The following is a 20,131-nucleotide window of genomic DNA, read 5'->3' on the forward strand; positions in this document are numbered from 1 at the left end:
GTGTGTGCCGTGTCTTGTGATTATGTGTGGTAGGGCTTACTTGAGCCCCCAATATTTTATTCCATTTGGCACATTTGATATGCAGCAGGAAATGCCTACAATTTCCTCTTCATGAACAAATTATGTATGCATTCTCCAGGAGGCAAGTCAGTTGGGGTGTTTAATTTTGCTCTGTAAAAGTGAATACAATACTGATGATTTAAAAAGAAGATATTTCACATATCTTATTTTTAGATATAGTAAAATAGTGTCATTTAGTCTCTGTTACACTTATGTTAAAGCAGAATACAATACATCAGGCAATGCTGAAAATACCTGCACTGCTTGCAGATTAGTAACATCAGTTTCATATTTCTCTGAGAGTTCAGTTCTTATGCGCTCAATAGCCTCAGACTCCTGCTCCTCTTCTTCATCTTCTCCCTCATCTTCTTCTTTTGGGAACTCTTCTTCCAAAATAGCTTCAATATCATCTTCTTCCTCCTCCTCCTCCTCTTCATCAGGAACTTCATTTTCAAGCCTAGCAGCAGCCTCCTAAAAGAGAAAATGGAAATATTTAATTATTATATTATTCCTGAAAACATTTATGTAAAATAGAATTTATGGCAATGCTTGTTGATTCTTGTTCTCAGTTCACTATTTGTGTAGAGGTACAGAAATACTGGTGTCTGGAATACATCACAGTTAATAAAAATTAATTCGTGTTGATTTCTAAGGGATTAATTTTATACACAAAAAGCGTATTATTGTTTTGCCTGTTTATTAAAACTGCTTCCAGCACAAGTTTTTCCTGCACATTAATTTATATGCCCTAATTTCGAAGTACCTACTCCCTGACTAATATGCAGTAGATACTTGACTATATTTAGACAGCTGACATATATAAAAAGGGAGTCATGAGTTGGATCCAAAATGCCCTTCTGTGAATGGGAAAGCTCCTATATAATCAGAAATACAGTGTAAACAGCAATTTCTCCCAAGTCCATTTATAACACAATTATCTTTTTTAATAAGCATCATGGATGCCAAACTGAGAGCCACTTTACAAAATCCAATATACAGTAAAGTGATCATAATGTTTTTTGTTATTTTTAATGTTTATCTTACCTCCATTTTCCTTTTTGCTTGTTCTACCAAAAGCTCTGCCCTTCTTTGAGCAACCAGCTCTGCCTGTTAAAAAGAGTACATATGATACACACACACACACACACACACATTAACAACTGACGTGCTAAAATTCAATTTCAAAAGGTTTTTCATGGGCATCTGAGGATACATGGGAAGGTTAACTTTTTCTAGTTTTCCTATACACCTGTGGAAACCAGTGCAGATCCAAATTGCAATGGATGTTCTGTGGTTTTTTGTCCAAAGCTGGACTGTAAGGCAACATTTGGCTGGGTAGATATACTTAAGAAGGGTTCTACTAAGTTTACAATAATATGATGAAGCCCAATAGCAATATTTCATTATTTTTCTTCATTAAAAAACATACTTCTTTATGCAGTGACCTGCATACCCTTCAACATTCGTCAGATGAAATTTGGAACATTTCTCACTCCCCCCTAGGACTGTCCATGGAAAATTTGAACACTTGGAGGGTATGAGATAAATGCAACATTTATGGAATATATTCCACTTAAGAAATGCTGAAGACTCAGTGAGAGTCAGGAGCTTTGATTTTGTTTAATGTGCACAAATCTAAACGCAACACGTGGCTAATAATGTATTGCCATTAGTTTGATCATACTACAAAACTAATCAAACTAATGGTATTACATTACTGGGCATGTGTTGCATTTGGATTTGTACAGATTATTCTGTATTGCAACACAGGGTTTTTCCCCTCTGTTGATTTTGTTTAAGACTGCAATCAGTGCATGCTTATCAGAGACTAAATTCCATTTAATTCAAAAAACCAGGGCCTGGTTTTTTTAGTAGACATGCACAGGATTGCACTGCAGTTTTTGTTCATAGAAGCCTCCTGACGAGCTGGATCATTTGAATTACCGCTTACTTCAAATCAGCACTGCATCTGCTTCAAGCCAGGTGGGGAGTCTCAAGCAGGCACTCTCATCTAGGCTCCAGAAGGCAAAACAATTCTGAAGTGGTTGGGATACCTATGTGCCACAGAAATTAGCTGTCCACCTTTTAGTGCTGCACCAATATTTGCTTTAAAACTCCTACAATACGAGTTTGGATCCCAAACCCGCAAGCAGGGATACCGTACTTTTTTATCTGTGATATACTGCCTATTAATAGATACTGAATACTTACTCTTAATTTTGCCTTCATGTCTTTTATCTGCTGCTTCTTCTCAAATTTTCTAGCTTGTTTCTCTTGCCATGTTTGCACACGCTTGGGAAGAAGTCGGTCAGTAACATCCTCTTCATCAACTTCAAGGTAAACTGCAACATCAGGACAAAGGCAGCGGTCTGCTAAATACTGAGCTTCCTCTGCTGTTCGAGGAAAACCATCCAGTATAAAACCTGTGGATCTAAATGCAAAAAAAGTAACTGTCCATTTTCCATGGACTTCCCAATTAATAGCAAGAATGTAATTTCCCACTAGTAGGCAAGGGATGGGTACAGTTGGATGGAAAAAATCCAATCAGGATTCGTAAGGTCAATATTCCAGGCTCCTAAATGTATCCCTAATGCAGCTCTGCATTTGGAGAAGATATTTAGGGCTTCTAGGGTAGATTGGCATGATGGCCACTTACTGTGAATGTTCCTTCTGGTCCAGGGTAAGGGAGTGATCCAAATGTGGATTGACTCTACTTATTATACAGAGCAAGCAGTATCACATGACACAGATTTGAATACCAAGGCTGGCTTAAGAGGCTCCATTTCAATTCTGAACTGTTGGGAGAGTCAAAATCTCTCTCTCTCTCTCTCTCTCTCTCTCTCTGTGTGTGTGTGTGTGTGTGTGTGTGCGCGCGCATACATGACACTGGAAGAAAACAATGGACCCTGTATGTAGATGCTGAAGGAAAAAGAGACAAACAGACTCTAGTGAACAGAAGCCAATCCATGGCACTTGCAAAGAGACATCTGAAGACTGGGTGGGACTTGATGCCTTAACTGACCGGAGAACAGAGGGAGCCAGGAGGAACAAACTGCTTTTGCCAAGGCAGGAGAGAAAAAACTGAAGAGATTCACTCCACCTCCCATAATTCTGCTCCTGCCTTCATCACAACTCATGATCATTACCCAACCCAGCTAACACTTGCATAACCCACTGTAATTTTAAAAATATGTAAGTACTACAAACAACAACAGAAATCACACTAATACCAAATCTATGAGAAACTTAGTAAAAAGCTTTTAAATAAAAGCTCGCCAAAACAGCATCTATAAATGATCTGCAAGGCTGAACTGCAGTGGATCTCATATGGTAGTTGATTTCAAAGAATAGATGACACTTATTTTACAGTGATTTTTAAATAGAGAAGTGACTAATAAGTTTCATAATTCAATAAAACTAGCAAGACCAAGCACCAGCCAGTCTCGTGTTACTGTAAGTTAGGCTGTTTTTCAGATCTTCCAGGTTCAGATGAAGAGAGGTATTTGTCTTGATATGTTTGACCCAGGATGCTGAGGCAGTGTAATCCTATGCATACCTACCATGAAGTCCCACTGAGTTCAATTCTTTGGATCTGAGTTCAGTGGGGCTTATTCCCAGGCAAGTAACTACAGGATTGTGGCCTAAGAGTTATAGATGGGAAATAAGCCAGACCATATTAGGCACACAAAAATTACCGAAATGGTTCCTTCATCCACCAATCAAGAACAATGCCGTCAAGCACCTCCATGGGCAAGGCTTCACCTTCTATTAGATTTGCCTTGATTGCTTCTTCTTCATCTGTTAACAGAATCTCTTTCTGTTAAAATGATCCAAAATACATGTAAGTATTTGATCTCTTCTTCGCTTGACAACTGTTTAGCAGTATAAGGGTTTTATATAACTCATTCTCTTTGCTCAACATTTTTGTAACAAAATACCGCATTTTTCTGTGTATAAGACAAGGGTGTGGTTTTTTTTACCAAAAAAGTAGGTTTAAAATTGGGGCTCATCTTATACACGAGTAGTGCTGAGGGTGTTTTCTTAATTTGGAGTCCCCCAAAATAGGGGGCATCTTATACATGGGAGCATCTTATACATGGAAAAATACGGCACTTCAATGTGTTTAAATTATATTGCATAATATTTTACATACTGTAAAACAAAGGTTTGTATATGTATTGATTTCTGTTTCCTAAGAGATACATTTATGGGTCAAGTATATAGGAAAATCCAGGCTACTTTATCTGTAATATTAGTTGAAAAACCTTTTTTTTAAAAAAAAAAAAAAGGAATAGCTGAATCTTTTTCAAGCAACTTTGAATTATTCATTTTCATTTAGCTCTCATGGGAAATTGGATCACTATAGAAAGTGTGGAACAACGGAAGCACTGAGTTAATTCATTCAACCTGCAAAATTTTTGTTTTGTACTGGGTACAAGAGCTGGTTGGCTCATGCATATTCAACATTTAATGACTGCACTATCAAGAGATAGAAGAGATAGAAGATTTTCATACCATATCAAACACACAGAACTGGACACAGAGCTTAAAAAGTTGTTGTTGCTTTCCTGAAAGGTGTCTCTATGTGGATGTTAGGATAAGTCCAAGTAGGATTCATGTTCCTCTATTGCTTGAAGCCAGGAGATGCTAGGACTTTAACAGGTTGTCTGCTTTTTCTTTCTGCTGAAGACTCAGTTCTATCCTTGGCCAAGTTAGAACCAAGAGAGTAAATGTTCTCTTGGATATACCCCTTCAGATTTCAGGTGTGAATATGCATCTTGTTTTTAATTCACAAAAGCTACTGAACACTGCAAACTAGCACAACAGGGTGAAAGGCTAGGCCTAGCCTTTGACCTGACATTATTTATTAAATTTATATCCTGTACCATCCCTCAAAGTAGCTCAGGCAAGCATGCTGTTGATCGACATGCAGGCAGGGTTTTTGGTGTATGTCTAGGGAGAACTGTAGCATGTGAACCTCCACCTACAGTCTAAAGTTCCATGGTTTTGATTTTGTTTATTATGGGACTTGATTTTGTTCATTATGTAAACTGGTTCAAACATTCATCTCAGAAAGCCATTAATGTATCCTAGGTGTTACCTCTTGAAGTCGCTTAGTTTCTTCTTCACCCTCAAGTTCTTCAGCTGCAGATTGAGGGGATTCAACCATTTCTTGTATGGTAGCCTCTTCCTCATCTTCCTCCTCTTCTTCAGGTCCAACTCTTTTTCCAGTTTTGATCATGATCAATTCCTGTAGTCGCTCCTCAAACTGAATGTGGAAAATACCTAATTTGTCTGCTAACCAACGGGCACAAACCGTTTTACCTGCTCCATGCGATCCTAAAAGACATATTCTTATAGGGGGAGCCTTAAATAAGAAACAGAAAAAAATATAAATATAAATGTTTGGATTTTATAAGAGCAGGTTTCTGCTGAATAATACATCATTTAAAATCTTGAGATATTTCAGAGAAAAGAACTGCATTTATTTCTTAAAGGCAGATTATCAGATGATTGTACATGCTTCAGTGTTGGTAACAGAAATAAATTTGCTCTCCTATCCTGGTTGTTTGCTTCTCATGGGTTGGTCACTATGGTAAAGAGAATAGTGGACTAAATAAGCCTTTGGCAGGGCTCTAAAAGAGGTAGTTAACAGTGCTATCCTATACATGATTACTGAAGCATAAGTTCTACTGAGTTCAATGAGGCTTACTCCCAGATAAACTGGGTAACAGATTGCAGCCAAAATGTATTCAAATTCACTACAGCTACTCAGCATTCTTCATTTCCTTCATTCAGCTCAGTATCACTCCTTTTCCCCCTTAGTAAAAATGATAGTCCATAAATGTATACTCATTTAACAAAGTTTTTAGAAATTATGTCTTCATGCAATGTGCCTCCTATATTTAGGTTTCTCATAATTGGGTTAATACAGTGTCTGAGACTTGGACTTTGGTTTATTAATCTCTTATCTATAACAGACATATGAAAGAAGCTGAAAATGTTGCATACTTTCAATGGCTCATTACGAGACACATATTCTTCGGGGTTTTCCAAAAATTTATCTCTGTTTTCTGGAGTTGAAAAATAATAGTGTTTTTCTCGATATTTAGCTGAGTTTTCAGTAAGTCCTGGGTAAAGGATAAAGTTTTCCTTTAGAATCACTGGACAAAAGTGCTTTGTATCTCCCATATGTCTCTTCCTCTGAGCAGCTTTTTCTTCATCCTTAAAACAGCAAAATAATTCTGATGAGGTGTTGAGCATAACTTTGATAAACATCCTTAAAAAATTAGACTTACTTATTAGCATACTTATAAGCATCCAAACGGCCGCTGAAAGCTGCATATCTACCACTGCCCCTCACCCTTAAATGTGATCAGGGCATTCACCTCTGGCAGTGTTAATCATATGTAGGCAAAGTGGTGAGGTAGGAGGGGATGGGCAAGAGGTTTTTCAGCAGAGTATGGCAATCATGCCTAGCTTACCCCCCATGGTTGATAAATGCTGTCTGAGTGAAAAAACTGATTCTACTTGGGGGCAGCATTCACTGTAACTCTCACTGGATTGTGATGATGTGGAGCAGTCTAAAGAAAGGTAGCAGTAACACATGCAAGTTGTATTAACTTCAGTGAAATGTGAACACATAATGGAAGCAGTCCTGCATTTCAGTGTTATGCAGATCAGTGCTAATGAACTTGTATTGTGTGACAGACTGAATTCTGCACTTGGAATGTAAGAAGGCATTGTTTTCCATTCTATCCTGTATTTGTTGTGTGCAGCACTGTTTCTATTCTGCAGCAGTTAAGTCTTCCTCCAAAAACTATCTTCCTCTCGCTGCTGCTGTGGCAAAATTATGTAACTTATGTAATTGATTTTGTAAATTATGTTGTCATTAAGTTATTTTATTCCATATATTTCATTCCTAAGGGAACACCATACAAACGGGACCCCCACTCACCCCAGAATCAATTAGGTATCATTAGTGAACTGAGAGCAACAACAGCAGCCGATATCAATCATATTTGCTGGCTTGATTTCCACCTGGGACATGGGAGAAATAAGCTATCACAGCAATTTCTGGTGCCATTTTCATTTGAATTCTCCAAAATTCCTATTGGGCACTCAGCACAAAGTTGGAGAACACAGACCTAATTTTGCATCAAAATGTTAATTCCCGAGTTTAGTATCTCAAATCCATCCTAAGTTGGCTGGTGCTACGAAAGACAGCAGCCGCCTTTACTAATTTTACCCTTTGCTTCTTTCCCCTAAATATGGTGCAATCACTAGAGGTGCCACAGGATGTACTGTTGACTCCTAAAGTGCCCAAGAACAGCAATGGACTTGGTCAGACACCCCTCTTCTCTAGAATGTGTCCATTATGCACATACTATCCACATTTCAATAATGTCATAGCACGAAGATAATGCTGAAGAAAACCCCCAAATCTCAGCACTCCCTTACATGAAACAGTATAAAACATGTATTGAGGCTGAGAACGAAATGCACCATAGTCTTCAATCTGTGTTTGGGGGAAAACGTATTTAAAATCATAGCTAAATATAATCTTGCATTTAGGCTGTTACTTACTTCTTCCTCTTCTTCTTCCTCATCTTCATCCTCTTCCTCCTCTTCCTCTTCCTCTGCCAGTGCCTCCGCTTCAGCTTGCAAATCTTCTTGTTCTTCATCATCATCTTCAGGACCAAATTCCCAGCCATGGTACTTAAAAGGTTCTGCCAGAGATAATCACGCTCTAATTAATTTTCTTTAAAATGCAAGTATAAAAGCATGCAACAGCAGAGATAAATCATGACATAGTCTTTCACTAAAAATCGATTGAACATATAACAACTTTATCCGTAGCAGTAATGTATTATCTGCTCCTGACCCAAGCTGAGTCATCATCCACTGAAGGTTCAAACCTCAGAGCCAGAAGCTCTCGTCCATCAGCTGTCCACCAGAGACCACTGTAAGATCAGATCCAGAGAACATTACCCTGTTCCACTTGCCAGAGGGCCTGCCAAGAAAGCACCATAAAATTCTAAAGTTCAGACAGAGATTGGGAACCTGTAGTCCTACATATTGTTGTAGATGATGTGCAGAGCATGTTGCATAAAGAGTAGGAACTTATATAACCCCTTTGTTTTCACAGCCCCAGCCAGGCTGGCAAGTAGACACTCACAAGGTGTTCTGCTACCTTTGGAAGTAGATCATAAGCTCTACAAGCCTACCATAAAGAAACTTTTTATGATGATATAACAGAAGCATCCTGTTAAGCCCTTTCATATTTTTTGAAAAACTAGCACTACTGCTCTTCTAGAGTTCTTGATTTATTTATTGTTTCTTCTTTCAAATATCTCCTGGTATAGAAATAATGTCAATAAAAAACAATTATGAGACTTACGTTCCATAGACTGAATAGTTTGGTCAAGAAGCATTTGCAGAGTTTGCCCGTCAATCTCCAATTCTGAAACCTGAATTAAAGGTGATTCTGCAATTGCTGCTTCCGTTCTTTGCCATTCATGCAGAAATTGGATAATCTTGCTTTTAAGTGGATCCATTTCTACTACATCTGGGAAAGCATCCTCAGGATATTCAGGTAGCCTGACTCCTGAAAAAAAAAGCAAACTGCATTTTAGATAAAGACTCTCCTCCCTGAAAGAGAGGGGAGTGGTTGTGGGCGGGAGCCCGAACACCGCTCCTAGCAGGGGGCGTTGCCCCCTGCCTCCAGCTCACCTGGCTGGCACTCACGCCCCCCCCGGTGGCCGCCCAACCAGGTGCCATGGGGGGGGCGTGTCCAGCAGCCTTTATGTTGCAGTGCCAGCCTCTCCCCGGCCTCATTTCTATTTGTCGTCCTGAGCGGCATCCATGGCACCCTCCACTCTCAGGTCCTACAAGAAGGCCTGGTGGGATTTCCTTGGTTCCAGGTCTGGGTTATCTGGACTCTCACATGACGTACCTCCTACCACTGACGATGTCTTGCAGTACCTTTCCCATCTCAATGATCTGGGACGTGCTCCTAAAACCTTAAAGATTCACGTAGCCGCCATCAGCTTCTTTTCAAAAGCTACATTTGCTCATGACCCGGGTAGCGACTTCTTGATCCGTAGAGCCATTGAGGGTTGGGGCAGGTTACAACCTCACAGGGCCGAGGGCCATAAGCCAATTCTTACGGGTTATCACAGATACGCATAAAACTCAGGTCAATTTGCTGGTGCAGGTTCGAAACACGTCTCTTTTCCGCAGCATACGCTATCGCCTTTTTGGCGCGCTTAGAGTTGGTGAGGTGGTGTTTGAAGTTAGTGCACGAGGTTCAACACGCGGCCTCCTGTGCAAGGACGTGCAGTTGTCTGATTCTAATGTGACAGTGGATATACGTCAGTCCAAGACTGATCAGGCTGGTAAGGGTGTCCTAGTTAAGCTCACGGCGTCGGCACAGCAGGGCCCATGCCCGGTAGAGGACACTAGGCGGTACCTCTACCTCAGACCGCCCGGCCCGGGTCTGTTTCTGGTCCATGAAGATGGGTCACCCTTGTTGAGGCACCAATTCACCAGAGTACTTCGCAAGGCTATTGAGGCTTGTGGTCTATCCTCCCAGGAGTACGCCATGCACTCATTTAGGATGGGCGCCGCAACCACGGCCACGCACCTGGGGCTACCGGCGGACAGGATCAAAGAAATGGGCCGGTGGAACTCCAATGCTTATAAGTCTAATATGTGACCTGCAGCTTTACCCTACTTATCTGCCTTTTCTTTTCTGTCTTTTACCCCCAGCTATGCTCAGGAGAAGCGTGTGGATTTGCGGCCACAGTATAGTTCATTGGGCCCGCGTACGAGCGGTGAGCTGCAGCCTTGCATACAATCTTGGCCTTCCACATGGTGTTCGAGTTTCCTGGCTTTCGAGAAGAGGCATGCGTTGGGAGGAGCTTATGCCATTGCTGTGGGAGAAAGTAGCCAAGTTCGGCCCTCCCGACATCCTTGTAATTCATTTGGGGGAGAATGACCTCGCTAACAGAGGGAGTGTGGACTTGTTGTGGAGCATAAAAGAGACCTGAATGCATTTGCAGCCTTGTGTCCCAGAACAACGGTGTTCTGGTCCTCCTTCCTGAAACGAACTGTTTGGCGCGGTGCGCAAAGCTGTATGGCCATTGAAAGAACCAGGAAACTCTGGTCCTTGAAACGAACTGTTTGGCGCGGTGCGCAAAGCTGTATGGCCATTGAAAGAACCAGGAAACTCTGGTCCTTGAAACGAACTGTTTGACGCGGTGCGCAAAGCTGTATGGCCATTGAAAGAACCAGGAAACTCTGGTCCTTGAAACGAACTGTTTGACGCGGTGCGCAAAGCTGTATGGCCATTGAAAGAACCAGGAAACTCGTAATTCGGGTGGTGGCCCGTTGGGTGCGCTCTATGTATGGCCGAGTCATTTATCATGACCGTATCCGGATTGGCGACCAAGCTTTATACCGGAATGACGGCGTCCACTTATCGGATCTGGGGAATGACATTTGGTTAGCTAGTGTCAGCAAAAGCATCTGGGATTGGTTGCAGCTTTGAAGGTATTGGCGGCGAGCCTTTAGCTCGGGTGGCGGTTAGGCATTGGAATAATGTGTTGTGGTGTGTCGAAGTGTGTCGAAGTGCTAGGTGTGGCCATCGCCTATGCCTTCAATTTATAGGGGTATTCCGTTAAAGGAATCTGGCGGTCGTGTATTCCGTCCGAAGCCTGCTTGGCGGGAGGCCATGGCACGACCCTCGGTGACATCAGGGGTGAGCCTATAGTTGGATTAGCATCAACAGGTGTTGACCCCCTGGTGAATAAACCCACTTGTTTTGCGATCCAATGCCTAAGCCAATACCTTTTCATTGCTGTAATCAATAAAGTTGTGGCCTTTTCTAGCCCATTAACCTTATATCACGTGTCCCTTTGTCTTCATTTTACTTCGCGGGGGTCGGGTCCTCGAACCACAACAGTTTGACATTGTATGAAGTATATTGCCTCCTCTATATTCATATATACTCTCTCTCTCTCTCTCTCTCTATATATATATTCATATATAGGTTTTGGTGTCTTCGGGTGTCTTCCCGTGTAAGAGTTGGGGTGTCTAGGCGACGTTTCGACGAGGTCTCACTCGTCATCTTCAGGCTGGTGCTTTCGGCTTCTTGTTACTGGAACAGAGCAGGATATCAGTGTTTGAGTTCCTATAAATACTGTTGAGGGGGTGTGGTGTATAGCCTCCGACGTTCTGGGCAGAGAGGAAGTTCCCAGGTTAGTGTGACTTTTCTTCTTTTGTTCCTTAATTACTTGAGGGATAACTTGAGTGATTTCTTGAGTGATATTCTGAGTACCACTTAGGAGGGTCATTAAGTGTGGATTAGTTGCTAAAGCTTTCGTGTCTTGACCTCTTGAGCTTGTGAAGAGTTTTTCTGAGAAGATGGCTGTACTGCACTTAGTTGTGCTCTGGCTTGGCTTCGTGTATAGGGGCGAGCTGTGGTTTTGTGCCCTGTGCCAGCCAGATCTGTGTAGGGATTGCAGGGGGGTGCAGCATCCGGAGGTGCCACTATGGTTTGGCTACTGGATGGTGTCTGTAATTTATCTGTGGAGAGGGTCTGGGTTTGGGTCTGGTGTGGTTGATTGGTGATGGCGTTCTGTGTGCCTCTGGTTCTGGTGTCGGTTTTTGTGGGGAGGGCTAATTTCCAGATGTCTGGCAGGCGGGACGTGTCGTCACGCTTGTTCATGTTGTGAGGGTGTTTCTCTATCTCGATGGCTTCCATGATTATTCTCTTGTGGTGATGTTCCATGTTAAAGAGCAATTTGGAATCTGCAAAATTAATTTCGTGTCCTGTTTCTTTCATGTGTTGGAAAAGAGAGGAAGTTTTTTCTTCTTTTTTGACGGCATTCTTGTGTTCTGCGATACGTGCATTTATTCGTCTGTTTGTTTGTCCAATGTACGTGGCTGGGCAGACTTTGCAGGGTATTTCATAGACCCCTTGGTTTTCCAACTGGATTTTATCTTTGGGGTTTCTGAGGATATTGGCTATTTTTTGGTTGGTGCAAAAGGCTGTTTTGATATTGTGTTTATGGAGGATTTTGCTAATTTTATCTGTAGTGCCCTTGATATAAGGAAGGAGGGCCATGCCAATGTTTTCTTCTGTGTCTTGGTTTTTGGGGGGTGTTTCTTTTTGGATTAGCTTCGTAACCCTGTTTTGCTGGTATCCATTGGCGATTAACACATTTGAGAGATTCTGTAACTCAGTTGTCAAGTGGTCTTTGTCAGCCAGGCGTTTGGTTCTGGAGATGAGAGTCTTGGCTACGGAGTGAAAATCTACGAAAGCAAATATCTCACCTCTACGGGGAGGAAACCTTCCAGCTGACAAGAACCTACGAGAAACTAGAAATCCGAAGAGCCACCATCTTATGTGATCTCTTGTTCCTACGCAACTGCCGAGACAACAACTTAATTCCCACATGCTTCCAACTTAAATTCCACTCTAAAACCCCAGCTACCGAAAGGATCCTGAAACGAACTGAACTATCCCTAATCAGAAACGAAATACATAAGAAAAGATACCTACTAAACCAAACCAACAAAGATCTGCTCACTCTTCACCTCAAACTCTGTAACAAAATCCACCCTGCACTCTGGGACAAATGCAAACAACTAGCCGTCTGGAGAGCTGAAACTGAGACCTCACATAAGACAGACAGACACACCAACAAACTCCACAAACTAGAGAAACGCCAGAAGCCCAGCCACCCTCCACAACAACCCATGAAACAAACAGTACATAACATATCAGACAGGATCCTCACCTCAACTGAAACCAAAGTACTCTCCAAAGGTTTCAACTTTGCAGTCGCCCCGAGACGCATCCCCACGGAAAACATCATATGCGGAGTCGAAGCTAGCCTAACCAAAATCAACCCAGATGAAGCCAATAAAATCAGACTTGAAGTCACCAACATCCTCTGCTCCAGCAAACCACCCAGAAGCAATTTACACAAAGAAGAACAGAAAGCACTCACCAACCTGAGGAAAGACAACAACATAATCATTCTCCCAGCAGACAAAGGTAATGCCACTGTTGTGATGAACACATCGGACTACCAAGCAAAACTATCAAATCTACTCCAAGACCCTACCTACCAACCTATAAAAACAGATCCCACCACCTATCTGGAAAAAACCACCAAATCCAAAATAAAAGCCTCTCCTATCAGTGAAGAAATCCAGCTAAGAATCATCCCCAGAGAAAAATCATCCAGATGCCCCAAACTCTACGGTCTCCCCAAGATACACAAAGAAGGAACACCACTCAGACCAATAGTCAGCTCCATAGGCTCACCTCTACAAAATCTCGCTAAATTTCTCGCTAAGCAACTTCAGCCCTATGCAGAATCCATCGCTTCACACGTTACTAACTCCTTCCAGTTCATAGAAACAATAAAGAAGCAAAACCTACATCCCGATGACCTACTTGTGAGCTTCGATGTTGTATCTCTCTTCACACAAGTGCCCATTAATGAAGCCTTGACAGCCATTCAAAACAAATACAATCCCCCCGAATACATCCTGGACCTGACCAACCACTGCCTAACCAACACGTACTTCATCCACAATGGACAAAGATACAAACAGATAGAAGGAGCACCTATGGGATCACCCCTCTCACCGGTCATCGCAAATTTGTACATGGAACACTTTGAAACCAATGCTTTAGACAAGTCAGAACACAAACCCAAACTTTGGCTCAGATATGTTGACGACACCTTTGTAATTTGGCCACACGGGAAAGAAAAACTAGATAGCTTCCTCACACATCTCAACAGCCTACACCCCAAAATACAATTCACTATGGAAATAGAAGCCAACAACCAACTTCCCTTCCTTGACGTCCTAATCTACAAAAAACCTGATGGCTCCCTAGGACACACTATCTACCGGAAAAAAACACACACCAACCGCTACTTACATGCACAATCACACCACCACCCTGCACAAATAAACTCCGTAGCCAAGACTCTCATCTCCAGAACCAAACGCCTGGCTGACAAAGACCACTTGACAACTGAGTTACAGAATCTCTCAAATGTGTTAATCGCCAATGGATACCAGCAAAACAGGGTTACGAAGCTAATCCAAAAAGAAACACCCCCCAAAAACCAAGACACAGAAGAAAACATTGGCATGGCCCTCCTTCCTTATATCAAGGGCACTACAGATAAAATTAGCAAAATCCTCCATAAACACAATATCAAAACAGCCTTTTGCACCAACCAAAAAATAGCCAATATCCTCAGAAACCCCAAAGATAAAATCCAGTTGGAAAACCAAGGGGTCTATGAAATACCCTGCAAAGTCTGCCCAGCCACGTACATTGGACAAACAAACAGACGAATAAATGCACGTATCGCAGAACACAAGAATGCCGTCAAAAAAGAAGAAAAAACTTCCTCTCTTTTCCAACACATGAAAGAAACAGGACACGAAATTAATTTTGCAGATTCCAAATTGCTCTTTAACATGGAACATCACCACAAGAGAATAATCATGGAAGCCATCGAGATAGAGAAACACCCTCACAACATGAACAAGCGTGACGACACGTCCCGCCTGCCAGACATCTGGAAATTAGCCCTCCCCACAAAAACCGACACCAGAACCAGAGGCACACAGAACGCCATCACCAATCAACCACACCAGACCCAAACCCAGACCCTCTCCACAGATAAATTACAGACACCATCCAGTAGCCAAACCATAGTGGCACCTCCGGATGCTGCACCCCCCTGCAATCCCTACACAGATCTGGCTGGCACAGGGCACAAAACCACAGCTCGCCCCTATACACGAAGCCAAGCCAGAGCACAACTAAGTGCAGTACAGCCATCTTCTCAGAAAAACTCTTCACAAGCTCAAGAGGTCAAGACACGAAAGCTTTAGCAACTAATCCACACTTAATGACCCTCCTAAGTGGTACTCAGAATATCACTCAAGAAATCACTCAAGTTATCCCTCAAGTAATTAAGGAACAAAAGAAGAAAAGTCACACTAACCTGGGAACTTCCTCTCTGCCCAGAACGTCGGAGGCTATACACCACACCCCCTCAACAGTATTTATAGGAACTCAAACACTGATATCCTGCTCTGTTCCAGTAACAAGAAGCCGAAAGCACCAGCCTGAAGATGACGAGTGAGACCTCGTCGAAACGTCGCCTAGACACCCCAACTCTTACACGGGAAGACACCCGAAGACACCAAAACCTGCATTCCTGTACCCGTGAAAATCTACGAAAGCACATATTCATATATACTCTATATATTGCCCTCTATATTCTCTATTCAGGCATGAGTGCCCACACTTATGTAGCCAAAATGGCACCACCCTCACACAGGAGGGAGGTACCAACAGAAACTGGATACTCCACAGTGTAACATTTTATTGCAGGTCCCATTTCTTATAAGGTAATTTCAAATAATGCTTTCCCTTCTCATTGGCTCTTTGTAGCACATGCTTTCAACAAATCAATAGTTCTTTTCAGCATAACATGCTGGTTATATTCAACTCAGTCAGAGTAGATAGACTGAAATTGATGGCCTTAAGTCCATTAACTCCAGTGCATCTACTATGATTATGATTTATGTAGCATATCACCACATATGTTTAATAATTTATTCTTCTCACTATCTGAGAATCACAATAGCCAAGTTATTGCATTGTTTCTTCATGGATATACTGCTAAAGAAAAGGAAAGAGGCTCAGTTACTTTTTATGTTTGAGTATCGTTATTTAATTGCATAGTATGTCAATTCAAGTGCACAATTCTTCACTGCAAAACTGGATTTATGGTGGAGAAAGCAAGACATGTGCATAATTGTCATTACAATATGCAACACAGGATCTCTAGATAATTGAATGGCTAAGAAAAGGAAAGAAGGGAAGGAGAGAAGAAGGGAAGGTGGAAGAAAACTTGATCTCTAACCTAGTTCAGATGCAACACTCTTCAGTGGTGCTGGTGGCTGAGGTTCTTCTTCCGTTTCAATGGGTTCTGCTGATTCTTTTGATTCTGTGAGAACAAGCAGAAAATGATTATGCCTTCTGCATGTTTTATAGAAGAGAAGGTTAACCTGTAGCCTTCCAGGTGCTCCTGCACTACAGCTTCCCTCATCCATGACTACTGACCATGCTGGCTGGGTAGGAGCTGGAACTCCAACTACTTCTGGAGAACCACAGGATCCCCATTTGCACTTTATAGGAAAGGTTCAAAAAGATTTCAAAATATCAAGGGAGTTACTACAGAGATACAATGCTGCAATATGCAAGAGCAGGACTAATGGTAAAGGTTGACATGACCGAAGATGTCCAGGGTGGAGGGAGAGGAAGAAGGAGAAAGAGCTGAAAAGCATGCTTTGGAAGCTACTACAGTTATCTGCAATTTAGGAAGTTAAAACGTGGGTACGATACTGGTGTGCCATCAAAACGTATATTATTGACAGAGGATATATTTTTATTAGTAATTTAATACGCAGTTGGCAGGCTGAGAAGACACAGCCACTGAATTAAATTTAGAGGGACCATATCAAATCCAGCTCTTATTGCTCATTATTCACACAGTACATGCACACTATGAAGGAAATGCTCTGAATGTAATTCTTGCATGTATGTTTGTTTGGGGATTATGGAGTAGTTTGGGCACACACTTTCCATGAGATCTACTAGCTGATCACTTAGTACTAACAATAGAAAACTAAGGAACAGTTGTGATTAATTCTCCTTTAAGACAGGTTTTGGATTTGAGGCTAGAGATAGCTGCTGAGACCTTTTAAGTCCTTGGCTGTCTCAGAATAACCCGGGGAATCTTTGGAAGTATGACTCTTCTTGTTTGCGCTCCTGAGTGAAGTCATGTAAAATTGAACTTTGGAGTTGCAGAAACTAACTTCAGGGCACAGACAAACCCAAAGTTAACAATAAAGAAAATCAACATTTCCACCAATTATGTTGGAAGTGAAATAAATGGCACCACCCAAATAAATAAAAATAAGTAACATTTTATTGTTTTATTTATTTGTGTGGCAAAATGTATGCACAAAAGTCTGATTGTGAAATCCTACCTGTCTTGCTCTCCTGTTGCTCTTTGGAATCCAGAGACGCTTGCGCTTCATCAAGTTGACCTTCAGTTTCTAATGATTCTGTGATTGGATATATTATAAGATAAAATCACTATTGAAGATAAACTGGGATTCTTTACATAACTGAGACACACTTAAACACAAATTCATGTTAGAACTAAAAACTTTGTGGAAGCACACAGTTTCTATGAGATCAACTGGCTCACACAAAACATCATTTGTGTGGTGCTGTCTATGTACAGTGCTAAGGACTCAGCTATGTACAATTCTAAGGCCTGGCTTTTTTGCAGCCTGAATGTCTGAACTAGGGTACAGAAAGATGTTATTACTAGAGAAGATATGGTCAAAGGAAAATGGAAAAGGAAGATAATACAAGACAAATGTCTTTGTTAGGCAAAAATCAATGGTATTGTGTGCAAATATTTGACAGCGACATCTTTACATTATTTCATTATTGAAAAAATGATATTTGAGAGAAAGTAAGTGCAAGCAAAGGCACAGAATAATGTGGCACAGAGTTTATTTTAATATAAAAAAGGATAAGCCACATGCTACAGAAGACCAACCTCCAGATTTTTCTTTCTCTTTAGTCTCGTCAGAAGCAGAAGGTTGTACTGTTTGGCCTGATTCAGTCACTGGTGGCATTTTGGTCTGTGATTCAGATGCAGATGGATGATCAAAGTCTATGGATTCTGTAGGCACAAGAAAACACATCCTTCCTAATGTTCACAAAGCCACTTTAAATCTTCAAGGATAGAAATCCATAGTATCATTAACAATATAAGGACCCTTCATGTGTTTTAATGTATTGGAAGCCACCCAGAGTTGCTGGGGCAACCTAGTCAGATGGATGACATAATAATAATAATAATAATAATAATAATAATAATAATAATAATAATAATAATTTATTTATTATTATTATTATTATTATTATTATTATTATCTAGGCAACAATTTTTTTAGACTAGAGGTATGTTCCAATAGGTAGGCATGTTTGAAATCACACAGGAGGCAGAAGAACAAATAAGGCATGGTTACATACATCCCAGTGATTATGACTAAAAGCAACTCTGAATTACAAAATATCAAAGAGATGTCAGTCATGTTCAGAACTTGGGATATTTCCCTAGATAAGTCATCAGGGACAGAGGCTTTTTAGTGCTGGATCCATAGCTATAGAATTCTACCCCACCCCCACCCAAGATCTACATAAAGCCCACTCTTGAGATATTTCTAAATTGATCCCAATGACTTTTTAAAAAATTATCTGTTCCCAAAATGTCCTATTCAGACTTTTTTATTGTTTTACCCGCTGCTTAGTCTTTAACTTCAGATAGCTTGTCAAGAGGACATAACATCATGAAGAGCGCATAAGATCTAACAAGCATAAAACCAGCAACAGATGATAACATCTATACAACAGAGTTCACAGCCACACCAAATGTGTTTTGGCCCATCCCTAGCTTTGTTTACTTACCTACTTCTGGTCTTCCTAACCTTCAGCCACTCTCTTGGATCTTGACCTCTGTCTGGTTTCAACTATACATCTGCTTCTAGTCATTTGATTCATGATTTATTGCTCTGGAAAGTGCTTGTCTTAGACTATGCATCTGTCCCATTAGAACAGCCTGCCAGGGTCCCAGAGTCTGACACTCAAGAGTCTGACTACTTCTGAGGCCTGAAAAGTATGCTTAGAGGCAACGTTTGTCACTGTGTAATGTATGAAGCCCCTCTTAGTCAAAGAAAACAACTAAAAAGTTTCAATCAACATTCCTTAGACTCAATCCCCGCAACAATAAAATTTATCATGCTTGCTTTGAGAATAGAAACTGAGTATATGCAGTTATATGCAGGTGAAATCAATCTGCAATAGTAGATTGAACAGGATCAAGCAAAGGTCAACATGACTGAGATGTTTGATTAGTCAGTGTTTGATTATGGAAATCAAATTGTAGCTTGGGGAAAACATGCTTTTCTCAGGCAAAGAACTGTGGCTCATCTTCAATACAGGCATTTGTGCATGACATTCTTTTTTCCTTGATGAGTAACTGTTTGAATAGAAGATAACAAGTACCACCACCCAAAAGCTAACTTTATCTCACACAGAAATATTTCAGCAGCTTCTATAATTTTTTTAGGGTTCAGTTCAGAACTTTGTTCACGAGTCACTGAGCTGGAGGAAAAAGAGAAGGCAAACGCAGCAAATTCCTCATTTCCATCCTCCAGCAGGAACCTGCACTGGCTATCAATCCCTTCTGCAATCAGGAGTCTTTTCTTCTACAGAATCCAAGGCGTATACCTTTTCAGAAGGCAACTCCATTAATTTTTAAACATATATGTTTAGTACTGCAACTTGAAATGAAAATAGTTTTTTTTTTTTTAGAAATAGCATACTGAATTAAAGAACCCAGTAGTTATGTATGGAAGCGAGAGCCGGACCATAAAGAAGGCTGATCGCTGAAAAATTGATGCTTTTGAATTATGGTGCTGGAGGAGACTCTTGAGAGTCCCATGGACTGCAAGAAGATCAAACCTATTCATTCTGAAGGAAATCAGCCCTGAGTGCTCACTGGAAGGACAGATCCTGAAGCTGAGGCGCCAATACTTTGGCCACCTCATGAAAAGAGAAGACTCCCTGGAAAAGATCCTGATGTTGGGGAAGATTGAGGGCACAAGGAGAAGGGAACGGCAGAGGACGAGATGGTTGGGCAGTGTTCTTGAAGCTACTAACTTGAGTTTGACCAAAATGCGGGAGGCAGTGAAAGACAGGAGTGCCTGGCGTGCTCTGGTCCATGGGGTCACGAAGAGTCGGACACGACTAAACAACAACAGATTCTGAAGTATTTTTTTAAATATTTAGCAATGCCAAGTGACTATCAAAGGTAAGCATTTAAACTTTAGAAATAAATACATACATTAGGTGACTGAAAAATCATTCATATAT

General features: G+C 41.2%; 1 protein-coding gene across 5 annotated transcripts in view; it reads right to left on the bottom strand.

Moving 5' to 3' along the window:
- AK9 (adenylate kinase 9) overlaps positions 1-20,131 on the bottom strand; it is a 63,899-nt gene that overhangs the window by 18,521 nt on the left and 25,247 nt on the right. For all 5 annotated transcript variants that reach the window (XM_083497744.1, XM_083497741.1, XM_083497743.1 and 2 more), the window contains 11 exons: positions 17,751-17,876; positions 17,167-17,244; positions 16,038-16,121; positions 8,462-8,668; positions 7,648-7,790; positions 6,073-6,285; positions 5,162-5,428; positions 3,756-3,877; positions 2,272-2,491; positions 1,105-1,167; positions 316-531 (listed from right to left, as the gene is read on the bottom strand). In XM_083497744.1, coding sequence (XP_083353870.1) covers positions 316-531; positions 1,105-1,167; positions 2,272-2,491; positions 3,756-3,877; positions 5,162-5,428; positions 6,073-6,285; positions 7,648-7,790; positions 8,462-8,668; positions 16,038-16,121; positions 17,167-17,244; positions 17,751-17,876 — 1,739 coding nt within the window. The remainder of the gene's footprint in view (positions 1-315; positions 532-1,104; positions 1,168-2,271; positions 2,492-3,755; positions 3,878-5,161; positions 5,429-6,072; positions 6,286-7,647; positions 7,791-8,461; positions 8,669-16,037; positions 16,122-17,166; positions 17,245-17,750; positions 17,877-20,131) is intronic.

The sequence above is a fragment of the Podarcis liolepis genome (assembly GCF_965112155.1).
Source record: "Podarcis liolepis genome assembly, chromosome: 3".
NCBI classification, from domain to species: Eukaryota; Metazoa; Chordata; class Lepidosauria; order Squamata; family Lacertidae; genus Podarcis; species Podarcis liolepis.